This window comes from Ornithodoros turicata, chromosome 9, assembly GCF_037126465.1.
Source record: "Ornithodoros turicata isolate Travis chromosome 9, ASM3712646v1, whole genome shotgun sequence".
Classification (NCBI taxonomy): domain Eukaryota; kingdom Metazoa; phylum Arthropoda; class Arachnida; order Ixodida; family Argasidae; genus Ornithodoros; species Ornithodoros turicata.
The window spans coordinates 26,033,691-26,055,827 of NC_088209.1; the positions used below are offsets into that span (position 1 = coordinate 26,033,691).

Consider the following 22,137-nt stretch of genomic DNA (forward strand, 5'->3'; position numbering starts at 1 on the left):
CTTGTATGTGCCGCGATAGAAAATGGTAGGGAATAATTCTGCAGAAACAGGTTTGGCGGAGGAGGAAGTCAGGAGTGTTCGGGTGCTTCCATTTCTGGTAGTGGTGTACTCACTTCTTTTGCAGTTTTACGGATTGTCTAAGGTTACTGATAATACAAAAAAGTGTACGTGGGAAGTAGAGAAAGAAAAGGTTAGGTACAATATTTCTAAATAAGTGAGTTGCATAGTGAGGCGATTGGGCTTGTTTTGTTGGCTCAATACATCGGTCAAGAGTGCAAATAAAGCGTCAGTACATGGTTTCAACTGAAACGCTGTTCGATCATGAAAACTGGTATACGAACTGCTGTTCACCGGAATCCTAGTTGTCGCATTGCCTTTATAACTCATGTTGAGTTTGTTAATATGACTGAAGTGGTGCCGCTAGTGAGCTTAATGGGCATGATGCACTCTGAGTTCTGTTCCAGTAGACAGCTCGAGCTACTCAATTCAACTGAACCTGTTTTTATTTTAGTACCTAGTAGTAGTAGGCTGTGCGAATATTTCAATTTTTCGAATACAGAAGCGAATCTGTATTCGAATTTCTAGTCCAAGGGAATGTCTGACTCAGACCGAATATATATTCAAATAGTTCCATAAGCCCGACAACGCCACGAGAGAGGGTATAAAACAAAGAGATAGCATATGACGTACTGCTTGCGACACTATCTTGTCTGAAATCAGCACTCCGTGGTCTGTCCCATCACAAATCTCGAGGTGTTGCAAGATCATTTATTTCGAGGAAGAAACACGTGCATCATATGGCCCACCTTTAAGCACAATATTGAAACAACATGTTCTATGATGATCGAGGAAATATGGGCTGCAGAACTACTCGGCGATTTCAGACAACAGTGTCGCGAGCAGTACATACCCTGTAAAGATGTATTATAACTAGGGAGTGACTTTTTCGGGTTAAACCCGGTTCCGCCCGGTATTCCCCCCCCCCCCCCCCCCCCGAACTTACCTCCGACCAATTTGGGTTACACCCGACTTCTCCCCGAATTCCAGTCACTATGAAATCCTCAAGTGACGTTGCCACTGATGATGAACAAAGGAAGCCACGTGTAACACATGTAAGAATGGGTCACTTACGTTCCCAGCAATACACCCATGTGTGTCAACACTGTCTATGCGTTCGGGGATTACCGCTGGAAGGTCACGATCCCGCAAAAGAACAAAAAAAGCGAGTTTAGGAAGGACTTAATATACAAGAGGAGAAACAAAAACACCCGAAGGCACAATTATCGCCCGATTTCTCCCCGAATTACAGATCTAAAAATAGCGCCTGATTTTTACCCCCCCCCCCCCCCGAATCTGCGAAAGGCATTTAACCCGAAAAAGTCACTCCCTAATTATAACCGTATAGTACGTACATAACTATTCGTATCGTATTCGCTTCCTATTCCACTTTGGATTTAGAATAACTATTTGCACAGCCCGTATACTACAGGGTAAAAAGCAGCAGTCACTTAACAAAACAACAACAACAACGACAACTGGTAACCCACGCTTATGTTCTCCCTGTGTATGGCACTGGCAGACGCATAGTCTTGGGGCAGGATCTGTCCGTGTGCACATACGCGTATATGCAACAACAACAACAACAACATAGATGAATGGATGATGATGATGTGGGATGTTTCCCTGCGTTGGGTGCAGGACCCTACCCCATTCCAAAAAGGTTCACATGAAAGGATGACGAGGGAAGGAAATCCCTACAGTTCGTGAAGGAGGCCGGTGGCCCTCAGAAAGGAAAGAAGAGCGCCAAGTGCACGGCAGGATATTCATAAACTATATATTTCTCGTCTTCGTACTGTCCACATGTGTCCGTCCTTGCGGCTCGTAGAAATATGCTACTTTACAAACCTGGGACGGAGTTCTATACACGAACGAAGAAAGAAAAAGAGGGTGAGGTAAGGAGTAGAAATATTTTTTTTTAAAGTCAGCCCGCTGTATTGGTGCAACCTATTATAATTCACCGATTATACGAGCCGCAAGGTGTTATTTATCCTTTATGTAAATTGACAAGAAAGAATATGTCGGGCAAACTCGAAAAAAAAAAAGAGAGAGAAATGAAAAAGTCGCTGACTCTAGCCATCTCGCTTGTGTGGCCGATGAAGCCCCAGCAGATCGGTCGAGAAAATTTCTCCCATCTCAGCATCTTATATTGCGTTGCTTCTCTTTGCGTTCCTTTATTTCAACCTCTTCCTTTCAAGTCTGTGGACACAGTGCAACGTCCAAATATCGACCGCCAGGGTGCTGGTCGCAAACGTTGAGAAGCTGCGAATTGCTCTGCATTGTCTTGCGAGGAAAAAAATAGAGAACGTTAAATGGTGCGAGCAACGGCGAAAACATCAACTTGTGAGAAAGAAAGTGGTGCTGAAGTTGAAGAATACTCAGCATGAGGAAGAAGTAACAGGAGAAAGTTTTATCGAGCAAAGTATTGTTGCTGCGTCCTTAAGGGTAATGGAGCCTTAGCAAAGCGTTGGTAGGGAAACGTGTGAGATCTTTCCATGTGGAGTCGCAGATTGAGATAACGTAGCGTACCGTCCACATACGTCAGAGGACTGGCACGTGCAGGTACATAATACCTTAGTTGCCATACACCCTATCTTAAGGAACTCCAGTTGATTTCCTATCCAAGGCAACAAAGTAGCTCAATATGTTGTTTTCTATCATTCGGCTAACGTAACAAAAGAAAAAGAACGGAGACAATGGCTCCAACAATACCGCATAGAAATCAATATCAAATCTCAGATACTCCTACGCTTGCACTTTACTACGACAGCTTGTTCAGCAAGCTGTCGTCGTGTAGTTGAGGTACTTCTTTCGTAATAACTTTTTTACTGGGTAGCGCTCTGGTGCGTAGTACATGTGGATTGTATCTGGAATACAGAATACGAACACCACAGCTTTTACCGCGTGAGACGACAACAGCAGCAACAAATACACTGATGGTGATGACGATACGATGATGATGCCGTTATGGAAAACTGGCAACGCGTTCTGCAGTTCGGATAATTACTTAGTAGGCCGGTCTCAACGTATTTTTTTTTAAATCCGCATTAGCGCCGCGAAGCAGCTGTTGCTATGAGCGGCGTATAGATGTGGACAGATGGAAAGAGGACAGCAGGAAGAAGTGGGGATGTATGTTAGGTGGAGTGGGGGAAGGGTGTTTAGTATGCGTTCTGGGCCGACTTTATGGGGAACTGTGCCGACGTTCGTCTGGAAAGGCTTCGGAAAGCCCGGGTAAAACCTCAAACAGCACAGCCGGTGGTAGGATTCGAACCCACCACCTCCTCCCAGTCTTCAGCACGACCTTGGCTACCAGCAACGAGAGACACGCCTTAACCCGCTCGGCCATGCCGCTGGTCAACGTAATTAGGGAAGGTGGTTCACTGGGCCAACGGAATATGCTTGTCACTTCTTTTGCCATGTACGCGTACAAATACTTCGCCTTGCGCTCGAATAGCGAAATACCGAACAATGCGAATTATATATGAACGGCGGGAGCCACGAAAGCACCCTACCTGCAATTACTTGCTCACGGCAGCACGAAACATATAAGATTTCTTTCGTAGAACATAGTGGAAATATGCAAGCTAGCGGGATGTAAACGTGAAGAAGGTAGAGCTTCCTCGAGTCAGAAGAGTAAGAGAATGACGACAAAGTGGGACGGCGGAGATGGGAAAGAAGAGCTGGGGACGGACCAGCCGGTGAGAGAGTTGCTGAGAGTGTTGTTGATGCAGGTAGATATCCTATTCCTGTTCTAAGCAAAATAAGCAATCCACATCTCAAATTGGAAGTCAGCTACATACTCCGTGTCACATATTAGCATCTATGGCGCGGACGTTCTCGTGAAAAAAATAAAATCAGGAAATTTCTGGCAGTATGCGTCAGTTTCAACTGTCCTAGATTCAAAGGACATGTCATAAATAAAACTAGAAGAAGTATCGCAAAATACACCACTTTCAATTTGCCTTTACCCCTAGAATCGTAGGACACTCCTGGTAGCAGATGATTCACGTGCCGAAAAAAAATAAATAATTTCATTATGCCGTCCTTTCTAATCCGTCATTATGTAGCAGACAGGTTCGTACTCGGTTTGACCTCCGGCAGTGTCGTCCAACAAATATCTGCAGTTTGTGCTGCACTGTTACGAATGAACCTAACGGTACAGTAACATACCGTGTGATGCTACAGTTACAAAGCACTTTAACAAGCGACCTGAACGCGGGGAACAGCATGAACCTCGATCTTGGTTCCCTTAAGATATGTAGCAAACCTGTTGTCATGTAGCAACTTGTTCCACTCAGGTACTGGGTCCGACCAGATTCCTTCAAAATTGTTGTCACGTGACGCGAACTGAATGAAGTTCAGAGAAAAGGGGGAGAAATGCAACGAATCCCGATACTCCCAGATTGAACCTCCTCCCTTCTCCCAAAAGGAAAAGATATGAAGCTACCCTAATACTATCAAGGACGTTCCTGTTATTCAGTACTTTCGATATTCAAGACAGATAGCTGATCCACAAAAGCAAGGGACTCAAGCCGGCTCGCCGTGTACTACGCATTCTCTCACCCGAAGCATCGCCCCCACGCAGGGAAAACCAAATACTACTCACCTTCAAAGCCACGTACAGCCTCCAATTCCACAAACACCACCATCAGGAGAGCAGCCCAGTAGAATTCCATCGCTAACCAGTCCGTCCCACTTCAATCAAGTCTTCAGCCAATGTCACGTACACCGTACACAAGTTTCGCGACAATCTTCCGCAACGTCTTTCGAAGCATCCGTCACAAACGTAACGCAAAATTTCACGCGTGCTCTCGTGGAAATCAGTTTTGGTCCCGCGGAGTTTCCTCAGCACATCACGGAATCACCTTGCAGGCCGCTGACAATCTCCCGTATCAGACACCTATTAAAGTCGTCGGGGATTCGTCATCCCGGCCTGCGCACTACGAACACACAGCGGTGTCACCCATTCAGCAGGCGACGGTAGGAGTCATTCGCGGACAAAATCGAACACGCGAGGTCCGGACACTCGTAGCAGTAACTCTCCAGCCACGTCCCAACTTGAAGAGACGCTGACTGAGCTCGGGATCGGGTCGGATCCGCGGTTTGGAACTCGAGCTTGCCCACGTGCTGCTACTCGATGCTCGTCCAACGCGCATGCGTGACGAAACGTTCGCTGCGCAGGCGCAGTGAAGGCGGGAGATCGCGTGCTCGTTGCGAATAGGCTGGTGTGTAGGAGAGAAAAGGGGTTTGGATCTGTTTGGGGAATTTCCTTCTGAATCCGTTTTATCCTCTCTAGAACGTCGCCTTTTCATTTACAGTCCGAATGCGAGAGATGATGTATTATGCATTCTAGTGATGGCGCGCACGCGATGATGTTTGTTTAGAAAGCGGCATAGACATGGTACATGCTATAAGATCGTGTGCATGTTTTATTGTTTACGGTTTAGAATGGGGAACTGCCTGGACGAGCAGATAACGATGTACCGCACGCACCGGCTTCCGATCACGAAAGGGCGCAAGACTGCTCTCTTGTTAGACCAAGTAGTCCCCTGTTGCAGCAGGAGTACCCAAGAGGGGATCATGGCTTAGGGTAGCGTCCAGTGGTGTAGCCCGAGAATGATGTGCTCCTTTCTTTTTTTAGGGGGGGGGGGGGTTCAGATCCCCCGAACTCGTACCTTTGGTAGTGCATTTGGGACAGGGAAGCGAGGGTGAAATGCTCCTGCCCCATGTAAATTTCCCGTAGTACCCCTCCCGAAATATTTTTCTTGCTACGCTGCTGTTAGCGGCTGATGTAGACGATAAATAGCCCCACAGCGACACAAAGAAGGCACACTGTAAAGGGGCAATGCTTTCGCTCAGAGTTCTACCATGTGCTAGAAACGCATCTGATTGACATTTTGTGACACTTTCTGGTCCCTCGTTTGTGACAAGTGTTCCCACTAGTTCAGGATGTTTGTCTCCCGCCCCAAAACTACTGGGTTTTCTCCCTGTCTTTCTCTTCTTTTTCTTTTTTTCAACTAACTGCAGCTTAAGTAGTCTGGGGCAGCCAGTCTGATTTTGCCCATTTCTTTCCCTTCTTCTGTCACATCACACCACATCTGCCATGTGCTCATTCTAATGGTTTCCACTAGGTGTACCCCGGAAAGAAGTATGGGACTTCTTATTTCTTCCCGGTAGGACTTTCTGGTCCCAGTCCGCGCGTGGTTTCCACATTTCCAGGTGTCCTACTAGCTTCCATTATATGCAATGTGAAGACAATCCATAAAGTTTGTTTTTTGTTCCGTGTTAGCGCCGCGAAGCAACTGTGGCTACGTGCGGCGCGTACAGATGTGGACAGATGAAGAGAGGACAGCAGGAAGGAGTGGGGGACAGGGGTGTTAGTATGCGTCCTGGGCCTACCACAAGGGGAACTGTGACGACATTCGTCTGGAAACCCAGGGACAACCCGAGACAGCACAGCCGGTGGTAGGATTCGAACCCACCACCTGTCAGTCTTCAGCACGACCTTGGCTACCACCAACGAGAGGGACGCCTTAAGCCGCTCGGCCAAGCCGCTGGTATCCATAAAGGTGGCAGCACCAACTAATACGTGTATGGCTTACGTCGGACCTCTCACACGTCGTGTTGCGTGACTCGTGGGTATTATTAAACGCTTCCGTACAGCTATCCGTGACGCCTCGTGTCAACCTCCATGACTCTGCCAGAGGCACACTTTATGACAACAACAACAAATAGATCATGACTATGACACTTATGACGTGTCCCTATGCCCTCTGTGTAAACGATGGCCCACATCCACGCGTCGTGAACAGTGATTTCCCCAGAAATTCACTACTGGGGGGGGGCGAGCTTTCAAGGGGGGGAGGGGGGTATGCCTGGTGAACGTTCCACTTAAGGAATTTTTCTTAGAAACGGAAAGAATCGTGGCACAATGGTGACATCTCCACACAGCTTTCCCGTTTTATTTGTACATGTTATTACGTTAGAACCCAGTACATTAGAATACAGATTCCTTATGAATGACATTTCAACATTAAGATGCGTAATCAAATCGTAAATGGTTCTTGATGAACCACATTGAGTTTGCGTGGCCGCACGCACTTTTGCTCGTATATGTATTACATGCATTGAACAGTCACTTTCAAATGATTTTGGACAAATGCATGGTACGATCATCTGCATGACTGTGGTCCTACAGCCCAAGTTTGACAGTACGGGATGTAATTCGCTGCGCCGGACTCACTACCAGAACGTGTTGGTGGCCGAGCCGGGTGGGGTCACCTGAGACATTCCAGCGGGGGGGGGGGGGGTTGCAAAAATGCAGGGAGGGGGGTGTAGGAAAATCCCTGGTCGTGAACTACGTGCTGGTGCCGGTGCGGAATAGGAGGTACTCAGTCGTGAGAGACAGACGCGTACCTTAAGATGTTAAAACCCGCACAAGATACGTCAGCCCGATAGAAATCTTGCCATGCGTGTATTAGCATTCATAATACATAGCGTCCTATACCGTTATTATGCGCCCGCTCGTGTACAAAAGGAAACATCCACAATACCTAGGCAGTGATGCGCATTACTTGGTGAATATTTTGCGAGGCACTGCAGCCTTCAATTTCGCCTTGTTCCGAAAGAGCTTTCAGGGGAGTCCCCCCTGATTGCAGCATGTTTACCTTTGAGACGCGCGCTCTGAATAAAACGAGCCCCCCTCCACTTTGGTTCCTCGCATCCAATGAAGGCACAAAAGAACCCGCTCTGCAATCGATCCTTCCGGGAATGTCACGATTTTTATGGAAGTTCGAAAAGAGAGAACCATAATACTGCGGTACATTCTTCTCTGAGCTAACTCAAACAGCCATTGTCAACTTGGCACCTAAATAACGGGGTTCGAACGTCTCCGAAAAAGAAAAAAAAAGGAAAAGACGCCAAGAAACGGACGGTTATGTCACTAGAGATCATCTTTATCTTTCTTCATTGTTTTAGCGTGTGTATTACGATGATATCAATGTGGCCTCGATCAATCACTCGGAAAACAATGCGGCTAGCCTTAATTATTTCGTATCGTCCTTCCTTGAGCCTTTGCGGGCAATAGAGCTTCTGTTGTGCACGAAATGAACGGTTTTCGGTTGCGCGGTTCTGTTGAGGCCTCCCCAAAAAGAACGGGATATTGAAAGCGCGGTTACGAAACGACAACTGCAGTGCAATTTATCCACGCGTGCGTTGTGTAGCTGTCCGTGCTGCATGGCTGTTTCGCTTCCAAAGCATGGAACTAATGGTGGTTATATACGTACGGCACTAATTGTGTTCACTTTTATTTATACGGTCCAGATATCTGTGTGAATCATACGTGCTGCATTTAGCTGCATGGTATTTCGTAAATGTGATCGTGTGGTCATTAGGAACGAAAGGAATAAAAAAAATATTTTCGTTTAATTCGTTTCTTGAATTCGCCTGTGTTTCGAGCGTCGATAACGTATTTAAATAACGACCCGTTTTAACGTACTCAAGAAAATGAGGAAAATGACAATGACATTCATTCGAGAGTGTTAGTAGAACGGCTGATGACGTCACCGTGAAGTTATCGTATCACTGTAAGAAAAAAAAAGTAAAATGGGGAGTAATTGCAGCTTCTGGTCCCCCATAGACTGCAATTACTCCCCATTTTAGCTCCCTAACCCCGAAATTTACTCCCCAGGACTGCAAATAGTCTTCTGAATGCAACATAGTCTACGTAAATATGTGCGCTTCGTGAATTTGATGGAATAAAGCTCTATAACTCAGCTCAACTTGGCGGTCTTCCACTCGCACAGAGGAAAAAAATAGTTATTTCTTGCGGAATTGTGCCTTATGTACGTTGCGGGATTTTATACCGCTCGACATATCACGGTTGACGATTTCATTCAAAGTATTTTCATTCATGCACACGAATTATGTACCTGGGACTTTTAAAACAGAGCGTGAAATTGCAGTCCCAACTCTGTGACTCCCATTTAGTCCCGTGCACTTACTCCCTAAAGGGACTAATATTTGTGGCAGCGCATTTAGTCCTCAAAGGGAGCAAAATTACTCCCTTGTTTTTCTTAGTGTGATACCGGCACCAATGGCAAGGTGCATGACTCAGAATATTATCCTTTGATTGGGCATGCAGTACAGGTACGGTACTTCAGGAGCCGCGTTAACACCCGTTAGTATTGGAATTAGCAGCTATACATTGCGAGGGAACTATGAACCTCACCAATGGCACAGTGGTCAGGCCGCGGATTAATCTTTATGTGCCAGACGTGAAATCTCAACACGCTGCATCCCTTATATTTTCATATATTTAACGTCCTTCATAGAGCGCTTGTTTCACGCAGACACGTCCCTGGTTTCCTGGGTTCAGCAAAAAATGCTTGAATCACAGCAGCATCTTACACTCTAAACAGAAGAAGAAGAAGAAGAAGAAAATTCGAGAGCAATTGCAGCTTCTAGCCCCGCTACGCTGCAATTGTTCCCCATTTTTAGTCCCAAAACCCTGATATTTACACCGCAGCACCGCAAATAGTCTCCTGAACTTCGCATAAACGTTTTAGTCCGAAACGGGACTGATCGTTGTGGCGATACACCTAGTCCCCAAAGAGGACAAATTATTTTCTCTCTCTATCTCCCTTTTTTTTTTTTTCTTTCGTCGAGTGTAGTTGGAACCTCGTTCAATATTGTCAATGTTCGTCATAATTTGGGGGTTCAAAATCACGCAAAGGCTACAGCAACAACAGATAAATTAATGACGATGAATGGGGAAATGAGGAAATACCAGCGGCATGGCCGAGCGGGTTAAGGCGTCTGCTCGTTGGTGCCAGCCAAGGTCGTGCTGAAGACTGGGAGGTGGTGGGTTCGAATCCTACCATCGGCCGTGCCGCCTGAAGCTTTCCCTGGGTTTTCTGAAGACTTTCTAGACGAATGTCGGCACAGTTCCTCCTGAAGCCGGCCCAGGACGCACACTAACCCCTTGTCTCCCAATCCTTCCTGCTCTCCTCTCTTCATCTGTCCACGTCTGGCCGGCGCTCATAGTCACAGTTGCTTCGCGGCGATAACGTGAAATAAAAAAACAATCGACGCCACATGAGGTGCGGCCCACTACCCCGAGGCACGATGGACGGAGTCAGATGTGGCATGACGATGAAAGACGCTGAAGTGCTGTGGTAGACAGTCAGCAGAGTCGGTAGGTCAACATTAGGGGCATCACGAAAACATCAACGAAGCACACATCACACAGACGTACGCAGGCACATCATAGGATAGAGAGGAGACCGCTGTCACGGAGGAACACCAGGACATACTGCAGAGCACGACGATGCAGAGCCAGAGCGAGACTATACAACAAATTTCTTGCAGAGTCGGGTTAGATATGACGTATCAGAGTGTGAAACATACGCGCAAAGTATATTTCTTTTAAGTGTATCTGTACAGGATATGTACGTTTCCCTTTCCCTCCCACCCTCTCTCTCTATTTATAGCGTCGTTCATTGCGGTATTGCAACTTGTGTTTCTCAGCTCTACCGTATGTCGCTAAGCTAGCGGAATCGTATCTTTCTCGCCATCAAAGGGTAGAGCGTACACATGAAGACCGGAAACGGCAGGCAGTTTCACTGCCATTGCAGCCGTTTTTGATTCGCGCTGTTACTTTGGACTTTCAAGCAGCCAATGGCAGACGTATGGGAACATCCTCTGGAGTCGTGCCAAAAGTGGCTCACTCTATCGTCTGGATGTGGGACACGTGGTGGTCCCATTCGAGAATGGATAACGGAAACTGACAGTCGTCGTCTGCCGACGTCGGAAGGGCGGTAGATTGGACTTGGACAAAAACAAACAAACAACTTGGACAGAACTCCTGCTTACTTTGTCGTTGCTGCTGGCGGCCATTTTTTTAATGTTTGCAGTTCGTTCTTATATCTCGATCGTAATTGACTCGATAGAATCGAAGTATAAAGATTGAGAGCGGGTTATTAAAGTAATACAGGATGCTGAAATTCTCATTACGCATCTTGGATTCTTTAGTACACATTATGAATACTTTTTTTCGTTACGTGAAGCGATTTGAGGAAGAAATTGGAGGCGGTGACCCCACCAAAGTATGGACCTCATGACACGTTATCGTCACAGCTTTGAGATGAGGAAGCTAGCGGTGATCCACGGAAGTCTTGCACACACAGACACTACTTTAGTCATTTCGTAATCAGTTTTCTTCTGTTCATTCTTTATGTTGTCTTCGAATCATCATTATTACCACCAACCCCTGGTGGTATGTGCTTGTACAAACCAACCTTCAGTGGTAAAAGCGAACTGGAGTAGCATGGTCCACACTAGATGAGCCACAACTTTCATATTAATTTCAACTCAACCCCGATCCAATCCAATCCGATCCGACCCAATCCAACCCAACCCAACGAGGAAGCTAATGATAGGGCGGGCATTCTAGTTTACCATACCAATAGTATGACTAACGGTGTGCACAGTGACAGGATCATATGTACTGTAGGGTACTCGGTTTATCTCATCTCAAATCTCCTGGTCCTGCAAGACTTCTTTTTTTTTTTTTTTTGAGTAATAAACACATGCAGCTCATGGTCCACCTTCAAATACAATATTGGCACAACACTTTCAAGCGCAACAGATGTAATATGGGACGGCGAAGTACTGACAGGCGATTTTAGCTAAACGTGTCCCCAACATACTTGGCAAAATGTTACGAAGAATAAGAAACAGTTTTTATCGCATTTCTGCTCAGTACCTTCGCAAAGAGTGTCACTCAAAATACCCCCCGTCCCTCATATATTTCGCCTTTCCTACCATTATGCTTACCGAATACCGAACGTCTGCGTGTATGTGCATAAAACGCATCATCGAACTGAAAAGTCAGGTGCGTACTGTATTAACCTACCGCCGTGCAATTCACCCGGGGCGACCTGACCCATCCCTCGCCATCTGTCGCATTCAGGAACGCTGAACACAGCATAAAGCTAATTGAAAATGGTGCAAGTTTGCGTGTGAGCCGGGAGCAACCATCACCGATCGTTCGCGCCGTGCATTTCCCCGGTGAGACGTTTCCGCTTAATAATGCATCCGGTGGATAGAGTTGGGATTCGTGTCCCCGATGCCGGCGTCGCCGCTCTGTCTGCGTGGAAGGAAGTTATGCGCTACCCTTTTAGAGGGACTAAAAAAAAAAGGAAAACCAATAGGAGATTTAAGGATATGCGAATACCCCGAGCCATCGTATAGAGTCCGTGAGAGATTATTTTCCTCTTTATGCATCTCGCTTCTGTTTATTTTGCGTCGTTTTGTTTTTCTTTTCTATATAGTTCGCATAGTGGAGCGACATGAAAGCATTTTACGGACAGATATGGGTAGAAATGCCAGGAATAGATTCAGAGACATCGACACGGTGACGGGATGAAAAAAGTAATGACAGAAGATCGTGCAAGCCAACTTCTCCTATTCGCAATCTATCTACAGATCAACTTGCCAGACTAGTAGATTCTTGGCTAGACACCATTCAAAGAGATCTAGGAGCTACCTTCTCTTAGATCCAAAGGATTCCTTGTGGTATATACCTTGGCGCTTGCACTGCCTATATATGCTGTTTCATGTACGCACTCTACCTTGCTCTTTTTGACAGCATGAACGTTAGCCAGAACTGCGCACACGCATGCCTTTAGAATATAATTGCTTACACTGCACGATACGACCACAATCACCGCAAAAACTGCTACTGAGATCCACAGTGGGCGACGGGGGAAAGAGAGATCCTGGAGCTGAACGGGAAGGTTGTGATGATCCAGGAGAGAGTGAAAGGTGGTCATATACGAATGAATCGAGCCTGTTCCAGCGCGTTGGGTTAAAGTTTACCGATGCTAGGTGCCCTACTACAAACAAAATCTGATATTAATCATACTGCGCTGTTTCGTACAAACCTGGTGTAAAAGGGACAAAATCCTAATCCTGAATTTCCTACGGAGTAAATGTGTGTTCCACGTTTTGACGTCTAGTGCGAAGTGCTACGTCAGTGTGACGGTATACCATTGGTGGTATTCTCGCGAGCCGATCGGGGGATTCTCCCATGTGCTCCTCCCCGTGGTCACGGGCCCGTTGGCGGCTGTCACGACAAAATATGAACAACCCTGGAAATATGCTGATTTCGAGGGAAACGGCTGGCGGGAGAGCTGCTTGGAGTCAAATGCGGCCTGCAAGGCATATTTATTTTAATTACGGCAGGGAGTGAACTTTTTAAGCTATACACTCGAGACGCAGCATTCAAATTCCTGTTCCCATTGCGCATGATTGATTATGCTGAGAACTCCTGAGCAATGCTGGTAGCGCTTCGTTCTATACCCTTGCTTCGGAGTGTGTACATTCATGTGTTTAGACACTCCAAAGATACTTTTGGATATGCCTAGGTTGCACGTCGTTAAAAGTACATTTGTCGGGCTCGTCAAGCCGTTGCTCTGATTACTTCCTCCGGCTCATCAAGATGATATCTCGAAACAGGAAAGGAAGGGAAAATGATCGTTGGCAGAGCGAGAGCAAACAAAACCGTAGACTTGGAAAAAACTGAAGACAAATTTGTCCTTCTTGACGACTTAGCAACGGCCTGTACAGCAGATCGACGTCTGACTGTGAGCTAGCAATGCGCGTCAGAATGGCAAAGGACGACGAACAAACATTAATAAAAGGAGAGAGTGCAGGCAAGCTTGAATGCGGGTTTTCATATGTAGGCCAGACTGGCCGTTGTCTAAATGCGCAGTTCCGGAAGCATACGTCGAGTATGCAAAGGATGTCTGCGTCCTCGGAGTTGGTTATTCATCTCCAGGAACGTCAAGGTTGCCGAGCTCTTTTTTCACCAGAGAAGTCTTGTTTGCTTTTTAACGTGACAGACAGAGCAGGTTCTTAGTAGAGTCTACTGAATTTGCCTAGTGATGAAACACACCCATCTCATCGTCATCATCTATTGTTGTTGTTGTTGCCTAGCGATGTAATGTAACCTCCAATTCCTCCCTTTTCTTCCATGCTCCCCTTCGCCTATTTTTAGAGAGATAAGTTGTGCGCGTGCCTTACCGAAATAAATGTTGCCGTGCTTAAGGATTTGTTGTGCTTATCCTTCGTCGTGTCCGTGACTCTCTGTTTCCCATTAACACCCCATCTCATCGTCAGCATCTATTTTTGTTGTTGTTCCCATTATGAAACAAACATTGATTGATTGACTGACTGATCAGGTACAATCAAGGCATTAGATTTGATAGAATTAAAAAGCAAGATATGAAGGCGCTGGTCTCAACGTGGTGAGGAGGACTGTCTACCTCATCACTTCTATCCACCTTGCAGCTGATGCTCGGAATTCTTGCCTCTCTTTCTTTCCACTTTTTGAAACATGGGAACCCTGTGACCTAGTTCGTAAACTAGCACATTTAGTCCATTTCTACCTGTAAGTTAGCAAGCATAATTTACGTAACGTCGCTCGCACCCTTGTACACCACATAGACACCAACACGATATCCGATTCGGAATGCCACCCCAAACTTCTAGTCTGCCAGTTCTGCAAGTCGACCCGATACAGTAAAACTTGCATCCCACACGAGGCATACATGTTCTTCAACGAAAGAGAGAAAATATAAAAGGGCAGGCAACGACGGCATTGTGGCATCGAAACCCAAGTCGTACAAACCTCACATTGCGATTCATCGCTGTGTGTTTACAGCTTTTTCCAATTCACTTCCGATGTGCGAACGAGGATGCCTGAAACGAAATTGTGCTTGGAATTCCTTTACAACCGACCCTCCCGTTCTTTATCCGATTAATTCGCGGGAGACGGAAAGCTCCGCTCGTTCTTTGGAAAAGTTTTAATGCGAGAACTCTTTCTGGTGCTTCCACGTACGGATTTTTCTTCGTTCGCGCCTGTTCCTTATGCGGAAGAGGGATCGGTTTAATTTGTGATGGAGAAGGTATGTGGCAAGTAGTATACTGCGAGGGAGGTAGAATGTATTTCGTGGAATGTTTTTTTTTGTGAATTAATATAGGTTTTAAGGTCTTATGAATGACGTATAACGGTGTAAGGAACTTGATTCGTAATTAATATCATAATGCCTTATGTTGCGTGTTTATTCTCGTTCGTGTGCATACCTGGATGAACATGTGTTTCAATACGGGACTCGTTTCATCGTTGTTGCTACGGCTTTTACGGGTATTCATTATCGGACGTGGAGTTCCTATCCAACCCCAACGTTGGTGTTAATAGTCAGCTTTAGTACATCGTACGCTATCGCTTTGGCGTACGTAAGGGACAACGTTGGCGGTCCTGCGCACGTGCAAAACATAAAAACAACTCTGCGCAGTGCGCAAGGCCACCACGCTATCTCTTGCGTGCGCAAAGGTGATAGCGTACGATGCACTAAAACTCTCTAATATTAGAGAGTTTGAGGAAAACGTAGAAGTTTCACGATGACGTTGCCGAAGGTCTCAGAAAATCTCAGTGCTCCTTGCGGACGCGTTGCATCCTGGGAGATTACTGGAATGAAGAAGGGAGAACTCACTTTCATGATTCGTTTTCGCTGACCTTGACTCCTCATAGACAATCGACCGAAGGAACCGAAACAGCTTGGAGACCTTCTCCTAGTTTGTTACCAGCAAGTTCCCATAGTTCAAAGCGGCGCTAAGCTCTCTGGGATTTTCTGAAGTCGCCTTTGGAGAGGTTGACACCACGTTGCTGATATCGGACTGACAGCGATACGGAATCGGAGAGCGCTAACGATTTCCTAAAACTCCCTATTAGGCCCATTTAACACTACCGTAGTTAGTTAGTTATTTAGTAAATTAGTAAAATAAAGTTGACCTCGGAACTTTCAGCAACCCACCATGGGTGCTACCTGCTCCATTGCAAGAGCTGTATAGCTATTACACACTCTGAATCAAAACCCTGAATCACAGCGGGATCCCTCGCATACCCATGGACATTCAATCAACAGAGCGGGAAAACAAAATAGCACATTACAGATCTACAAACTACGGTGTATTTGCACTACCGTATTTTTCATCCGTTTGCTTCGGAAATAGAACCTAACGTCAATCATCCCGGTAGGTTCCGATGGGTCCGTTTTGGCTCCGCGAAAAACACGGACGAGAAAAACGTTAGCGTGAAATCGGCCTTAGAGAGTTTTAGTACATCGGAAACATTGCTTGAAAACTAGAGTCACTGAATAGCTTCGACGAAGCTCTTCGGTGACTGTAGTGAAAACGATACGATAAAGGAAGCTATTAAATCGAAGGACAGCAACGTCATATCAGTCACGCGGAAGGAATGTGAAGATTGGCTTACCAAGCTTTCGGAGCCGTTATGGGAACACCTTCTGAGGGTACTAAAACCCGCTATCATTCCTGTTATCGTGTACATTCAATCGGTGCTTGAGATGAACGGTATCTTATTTCAAGTCCCAAATAGTAGAGACTAGAAAGTTTAAGGAAACCGTGAGGACCCTCATATTCCTTTTCCGTATCGCTACCAGCCAATCGGCTGTTGCTACGATGATAGCTGACTGGCTGATAGCGATACGGAAAAGGAATCGGAGGAAGCCCACGGTCTCCTAAAACTCCCTGGTGTTAGTAGACCGTTGGTAAAGTCAACGTGAAGTTACCGTACCTTCCGGACGTAATGGCAGCGTGCGTGACTCAGAATCTTATACCTGTTTCACATGAGCAGCTTCAATGGTAATTGAAAGCAATGGCCATTGAACTGCATTGAACATACGCGTAGCGCCATCAAGCGTCTAACCTGTCAACTTCTCAAACAGCATTGGGTCCAATGGTCCCTCACAGATTGACACGTTACACGCTAGGTGGCGCTACACGCATGTTCAATGTTAGTTCAATTCATTCAATTGCCATTGGTGTCAAATAACATTGAAGACTGCCCGTATCGCAGGGGCATTGTTCGTTTTATTGGGTGCGGTAGATACAGTACTTCGATGGCAACATTGTCGACGGTCCACTAATGCTCTGTAATGTCATTACTGACTGAATGATGTAAGATGACGTTTACAGGGGGCTACGACGCGTGTACAGCAGTGGAACACAAAATTATGATAAAAGTAACCACAAAATTTCTGTATTTTTATTAATTAATCTACGAAAGTATCTCGGGATGCGCCGATTACCCTTACTTTTTTCTCACTGCGTACCTTTCGAACGTTGGAGCCCGTTAAAAATTGATGTGACTTCCTTTTCAGTGACTTCCTTCTTTCGTTGGAGCCCGCCTTCTATTATCAGTTTGTCAACTGTAATTTTTCCAATACGAGGCAGAATGCGAGCGGTGTGAGCGGTGAACAGAGAGCGGTGTGAGAAGACCGCAGCACATATTGTCCTTTACACCTCTTACATAACCTACCATTACTGCCCTGCGTCACAAACACAACCCAAGCAAACACACCAGCTTCCACACAAAGAGAACAAACGTTTATGACAGGGAACAACCAAAAGAGGCAAACTAAAAGAAAAAAAAAGCCTTTAAAGAACACGGAAATGGCTTCATTAAACCCTTGTTTCCCTCTCATTAGTTACAATGCTTTGTTGTTCTTTCTTGTTTTGTTTTTCTCTTTTTTTTTCTTAGCAGTCTAGTAGAGCGCGTGCCAAAATTAATGAAGTAATCTGCACACGCTGGCTCGTCTGACCCAGCAGTGTCACTGCCTATGGCATGGTTAACTATGGTATCGGCGCGTGCCGCTTCATTTGTCTTGTAGTATACACGGAATATTGAAAGCTGCCATGTAGTACGCAGGGAAGAAGAGTTATGAACTTCACGCGCGAGAAAGTTTCTAGCCTTCGCGCAGGAGCGCAGAGTTTTTCTGCTTTGTCGCTGTGTAACCGGTTGTCATGTACCGTCGGCGCGACATGGTCCTACAGTGTTGCCGGATAAAATGTGTTCTTGCACTACGACGTTGGTTTATTAAACCTGCTTATCGAGAAGAAAGGCCAGGATACTTGCAAACACTTGTCCGTAGAGCGTTACTGTACCGTTATTTTTAGCGATAACACATAGCGATGTGCAGGAGAGCACGTTTTTACATGGCATACCTACCAAATGTCTGCTGTTGCCATCTTTTCTTCCTTTTATATCGTTCCTATTCTATTTCGTAGCTGTGTTTCCTTAGACATTTGTAACATATTTTATGCAGGATTTCAGGACTATCTAGCAGACGCAATCGTAAAGTACTATAAATATTTGTACTATAAATACTATAAAAACTTCTTCCTCACTGACTCATCGGAGTAAAGTACGTGGTGTTGAGAGCGTCGGGAGTGAACGTTTTCGTTTTACCTTTTCCTAATCATCATCATCAAGCATACAGATCAGAGACCAAAACAAGAGGAGCACACGCTCTTCCAGGTCAAGCTTCTCGTCGATACATGTTTTCAAGACATTCCCCATATACACAGCCCACATTCCTCGCGATCGTGCGCTCGTTGCAACCAAACTATAATATCGTACTCAAATACGGTTTGCCAGCTATATTAATGCAGAACGAAACAGATTATAACTGAGCGTAGGCCTTGAGCGGGCAGCGTAGTGGAAGGCAAACAGTCGGAGAGACCGCGGGATACTGTCCATAGCAAAACAAGGTTGCTATTTACACTGTCGATTTCTCGGTCGTTGTGTCAATATATATATATGACAATGTGCACCTCATTTAAATCGATATCGGGTATGCATCGTTCATTCCAGGCTATTCGCTCAAGGCTAAAAGAAACGTTCCAAATGCATAGGAGATGCGTGGCGAAAGATTTTCTTTTTATTCCGTTAGCGTCGCGAAGTAACTGGAGCGACGTACAGATGTGGACAGATGGAGAGAGGACAGCAGGAAGGAGTGGGGACAAGGGGGGCGTCCAGGGCCGGCTTCAGGGGAACTGTGCCGACCAGGGTTGCGAGGCTGCCACTCCGGAGTTGGAATGATTCGGGAATCATTCCAGATTTATCAGAGTCCGGTATGGAATTGGAATGGAATGGAATTAGGGGGGATATATTTATTAGACGAAAAGAAAAAATAAACGGGGAAAGGCCAGCCAAACGAGACGTCGGCATGCTACGCCAGAAATAAGAAATAATAATAAATAAGTAAATGACAGGGAAGAGAAAATAAATATATAATAATAATAATAATAATAATAATAATAATAATAATAATAATAATAATAATAATAATAATAATAATATAATATAAATAAATAAAGAAAATGAAGAAATAAGAATAAATAAAAATAAAAATAATTAGGAAATAACGAAAAACTAACAAATGATGAAAGGATGAGGTAGATTAAAGACAAAGATGACAACAACAAAAAAAAGATGACTAACAAACGGTGAGAGAATGATGAGATGGATCACAGAAGATGACTTTAAAAGGAAAGCCTGATTTTAATGCTTTGAGGGTGAGAGTGGGGCACAGAAGAATGAGATTGCACGACTGAGTTCACAGGCATTAGGCATTACAATTAGGCATTGGAATTAGGTTTTTTTTTTTTTCGCAGGCGGAATGGAATTGGAATGGACTAGTCTGGGTGCCACATGGTCAAGGGCGAAATAACCTTGTCTTTCTGCTTTTTCCGTGGTGGATAATGTCGATCTCCTCTATAGCACTCCTGGGCTACCCAGCACGGTTACCGGTCCCTTTTCTTTTATTGATAGAATTAAAGGAATGGAATGGGGTTGCCAAGCCATTCCAGGAGTGGGAATTGGCCATGCCTTTTCATTCCGAGGAATGGAACTGGAATGGAATGGGTGATCCCGTCCCGTAACCCTGGACTGCCGACATTAGTCTGGAAAGCCTACGAAAAACCCAGGGAAAAGCTCAGACAGCACAGCCGATCCCACTACTACCCATACTTCAGCACCACCTGGGCTATCACCAACGAGGGTGACGCCTTCACTCGCTCGGCCATGAGGCGAAAGATGGAGCAAAGACAGATTTTATGAAGCATCAACTATATGCAGCATCCAGTGCACATTGCTCTCAAAACAGAGAATGATCTGGATACAACAGACTGGTATAGCAGACTTTGGAGCACCAGACGCGGTACTAGGTACAGAGGTGCACTACTCAAACACTACTAATACAACAAATACGTGTAGTAACGATGAGCGAAGATTAATTTAATTAATTTAATTAATTAACTATCTTTCCACTTAATTCGCGACTCGGTACACTGCGATACAATACAATAGAAGTAGAAAGAAAAAAAAATTGACACGCACGGACACATGACGCACTGGTTGGTATAAAATATATGAAAGGATGAGGTGACGGACGAATAACCACATTATATGCCTGTGTTTTTGCAAGGACATGAAGCCCTCATAGTCAGATAACATCAGCGCACAAATTCATAAAATTCGCAATACGATTCCAGTTCTACTAAAGGGTGCAGAGGTACCAAATAGTCGAATGATAAGACGTATTTCAACCGCCCCATGTTCGTAAACTTCCAACAAACAACAACAACTTTATTTGACGATGGTGAGTGGGGCGTTTCATCGCCAGGGGCTACACCCTATACCCCATTGCTGCTGGTGATGTGGGGAATGGAAAAGCAAGTGGAAAAGCAAGCAATGGAAAAGCAAGCATAGTGAGCACCGAGTGATAGTGAGCATAGCAAGTATAGTGAGCACCATAGTGTCCAAAAAGTCATAAGAGCTTTGAGGGGCAGAGCGTTGGTGGGCTGGATTCGGCCATGCACCAATCAATCTCGACAAAAAGAGGGGTCGAGAGTCATGGAAGGACCCGGAAAGTGTAGTTCGAGAAGAGAGGGGGGATATGGAGATTTGTTAAAGCAAAAAGGAAAGGTCAGCCAGACAGAGGTCGGCTTGCTATTGACAAAAAAAAAAAAAAGAAAGAAAAAGAAGGAAGGTTTGTAGTGTGGGCAGTGAAGGAGAGTGTGATCTAGATCTTCCAGATCACCGCTGTGACGGCACCTGGTAGACTCAAGGTGTCTCGAGCGGGAGCGCCACTGAGACGTAAAAGTCACATTGAGCCGCATCCGATGAATTAATGCAGCGTCTTGACGAGAGGTGTGTCGTGGCATCCGGAAACCGTAAACTTCCAATAGGCTACTTTGGGAAAAATACGGGGGGAAAAAAAGCGGTGTAGCTCAATATCTTTGTATGAGTATGATTGAGTAACATGATTGACACAGTATTGATGAGTAACATGGATGCGAGGCATATGTAAACACGGATAGATTGCAAACACTCCCATATTTCAATCCTCTGGCCCCGACATTTACTCCACAGTCGTGCGAATCATCCATAAAATTTCGGATATATTTGGTCTGTTTTTGGCAATCCATCGAGACCGTAGAAGAATTGCTCCTTCTTTTCTTAGATTATACCTAATTATATTTTCCGTTCTTACATAGAAACATCGTCGCATAAAGGCGTTTCCTTTCAGAGACATTGCTCGCAGAACGCACTTGCAGCAACAGCTCCACTGCTACCACAACAAAACAAGAAAGGCACGCACGTACATCAGAGCAAAACAAAACTGTCCCGACTAATACCACTAACAAGGAGGTGACGAGACAACCAAGTTCTGTCGCCCACCCCCTGTTGCAGAGGCAAAGCACGCGCCGTCCTTCCCCGACCCATCGCCTTCCACAGATTGCAGACATCGGCCTCCCGCATTCCAGAGCCCAAGTGAAGTGATTAGGCACACCAGCAAATTGCTCGCATCGCCGTCACTCGATAGGTTGCCTGCTGATGCGATTGTTCGACACGGCCATGCTGTTCACGGCATTTTCCCTTTGCTCCCCTTCTCTCTGCATTTTCCAGGACCGTGTGTGGTTCGCTCTCCGATTGGTTCATTATTGCCCCGCTCCGAATTCTCCATATTGATTAGCGAGCGAGGGAAAATTGGTTTAACAGTGTAATTTGGTGCCTTTTGTTTTCTGCATCACTGTTGTATGTGCACACTGAATAAGCGAAACATTGTCGTTACCGCTGTAGCGGGATGTGCGTAATTAGTGCTGCAGGGACAGCTGGTGGATGAGATCACAAGTTGTTACAGAAAGCGT

General features: G+C 45.5%; 1 protein-coding gene across 7 annotated transcripts in view; it reads right to left on the reverse strand.

The window, feature by feature from the left end:
• Nucleotides 1-22,137, reverse strand: part of LOC135368464 (cell adhesion molecule Dscam1-like) — a 183,204-nt gene that overhangs the window by 108,528 nt on the left and 52,539 nt on the right. The window contains exon 1 of one of the 7 annotated variants that reach the window (XM_064601755.1): nt 4,664-5,115. The exons of the other annotated variants lie outside the window; for them this stretch is intronic. Within the exon in view, the coding sequence (XP_064457825.1) occupies nt 4,664-4,733 (70 nt within the window). The 5' untranslated portion in view covers nt 4,734-5,115. Of the gene's footprint in view, nt 1-4,663; nt 5,116-22,137 lie in introns of those variants that run through there. 7 annotated transcript variants of the gene reach the window in all.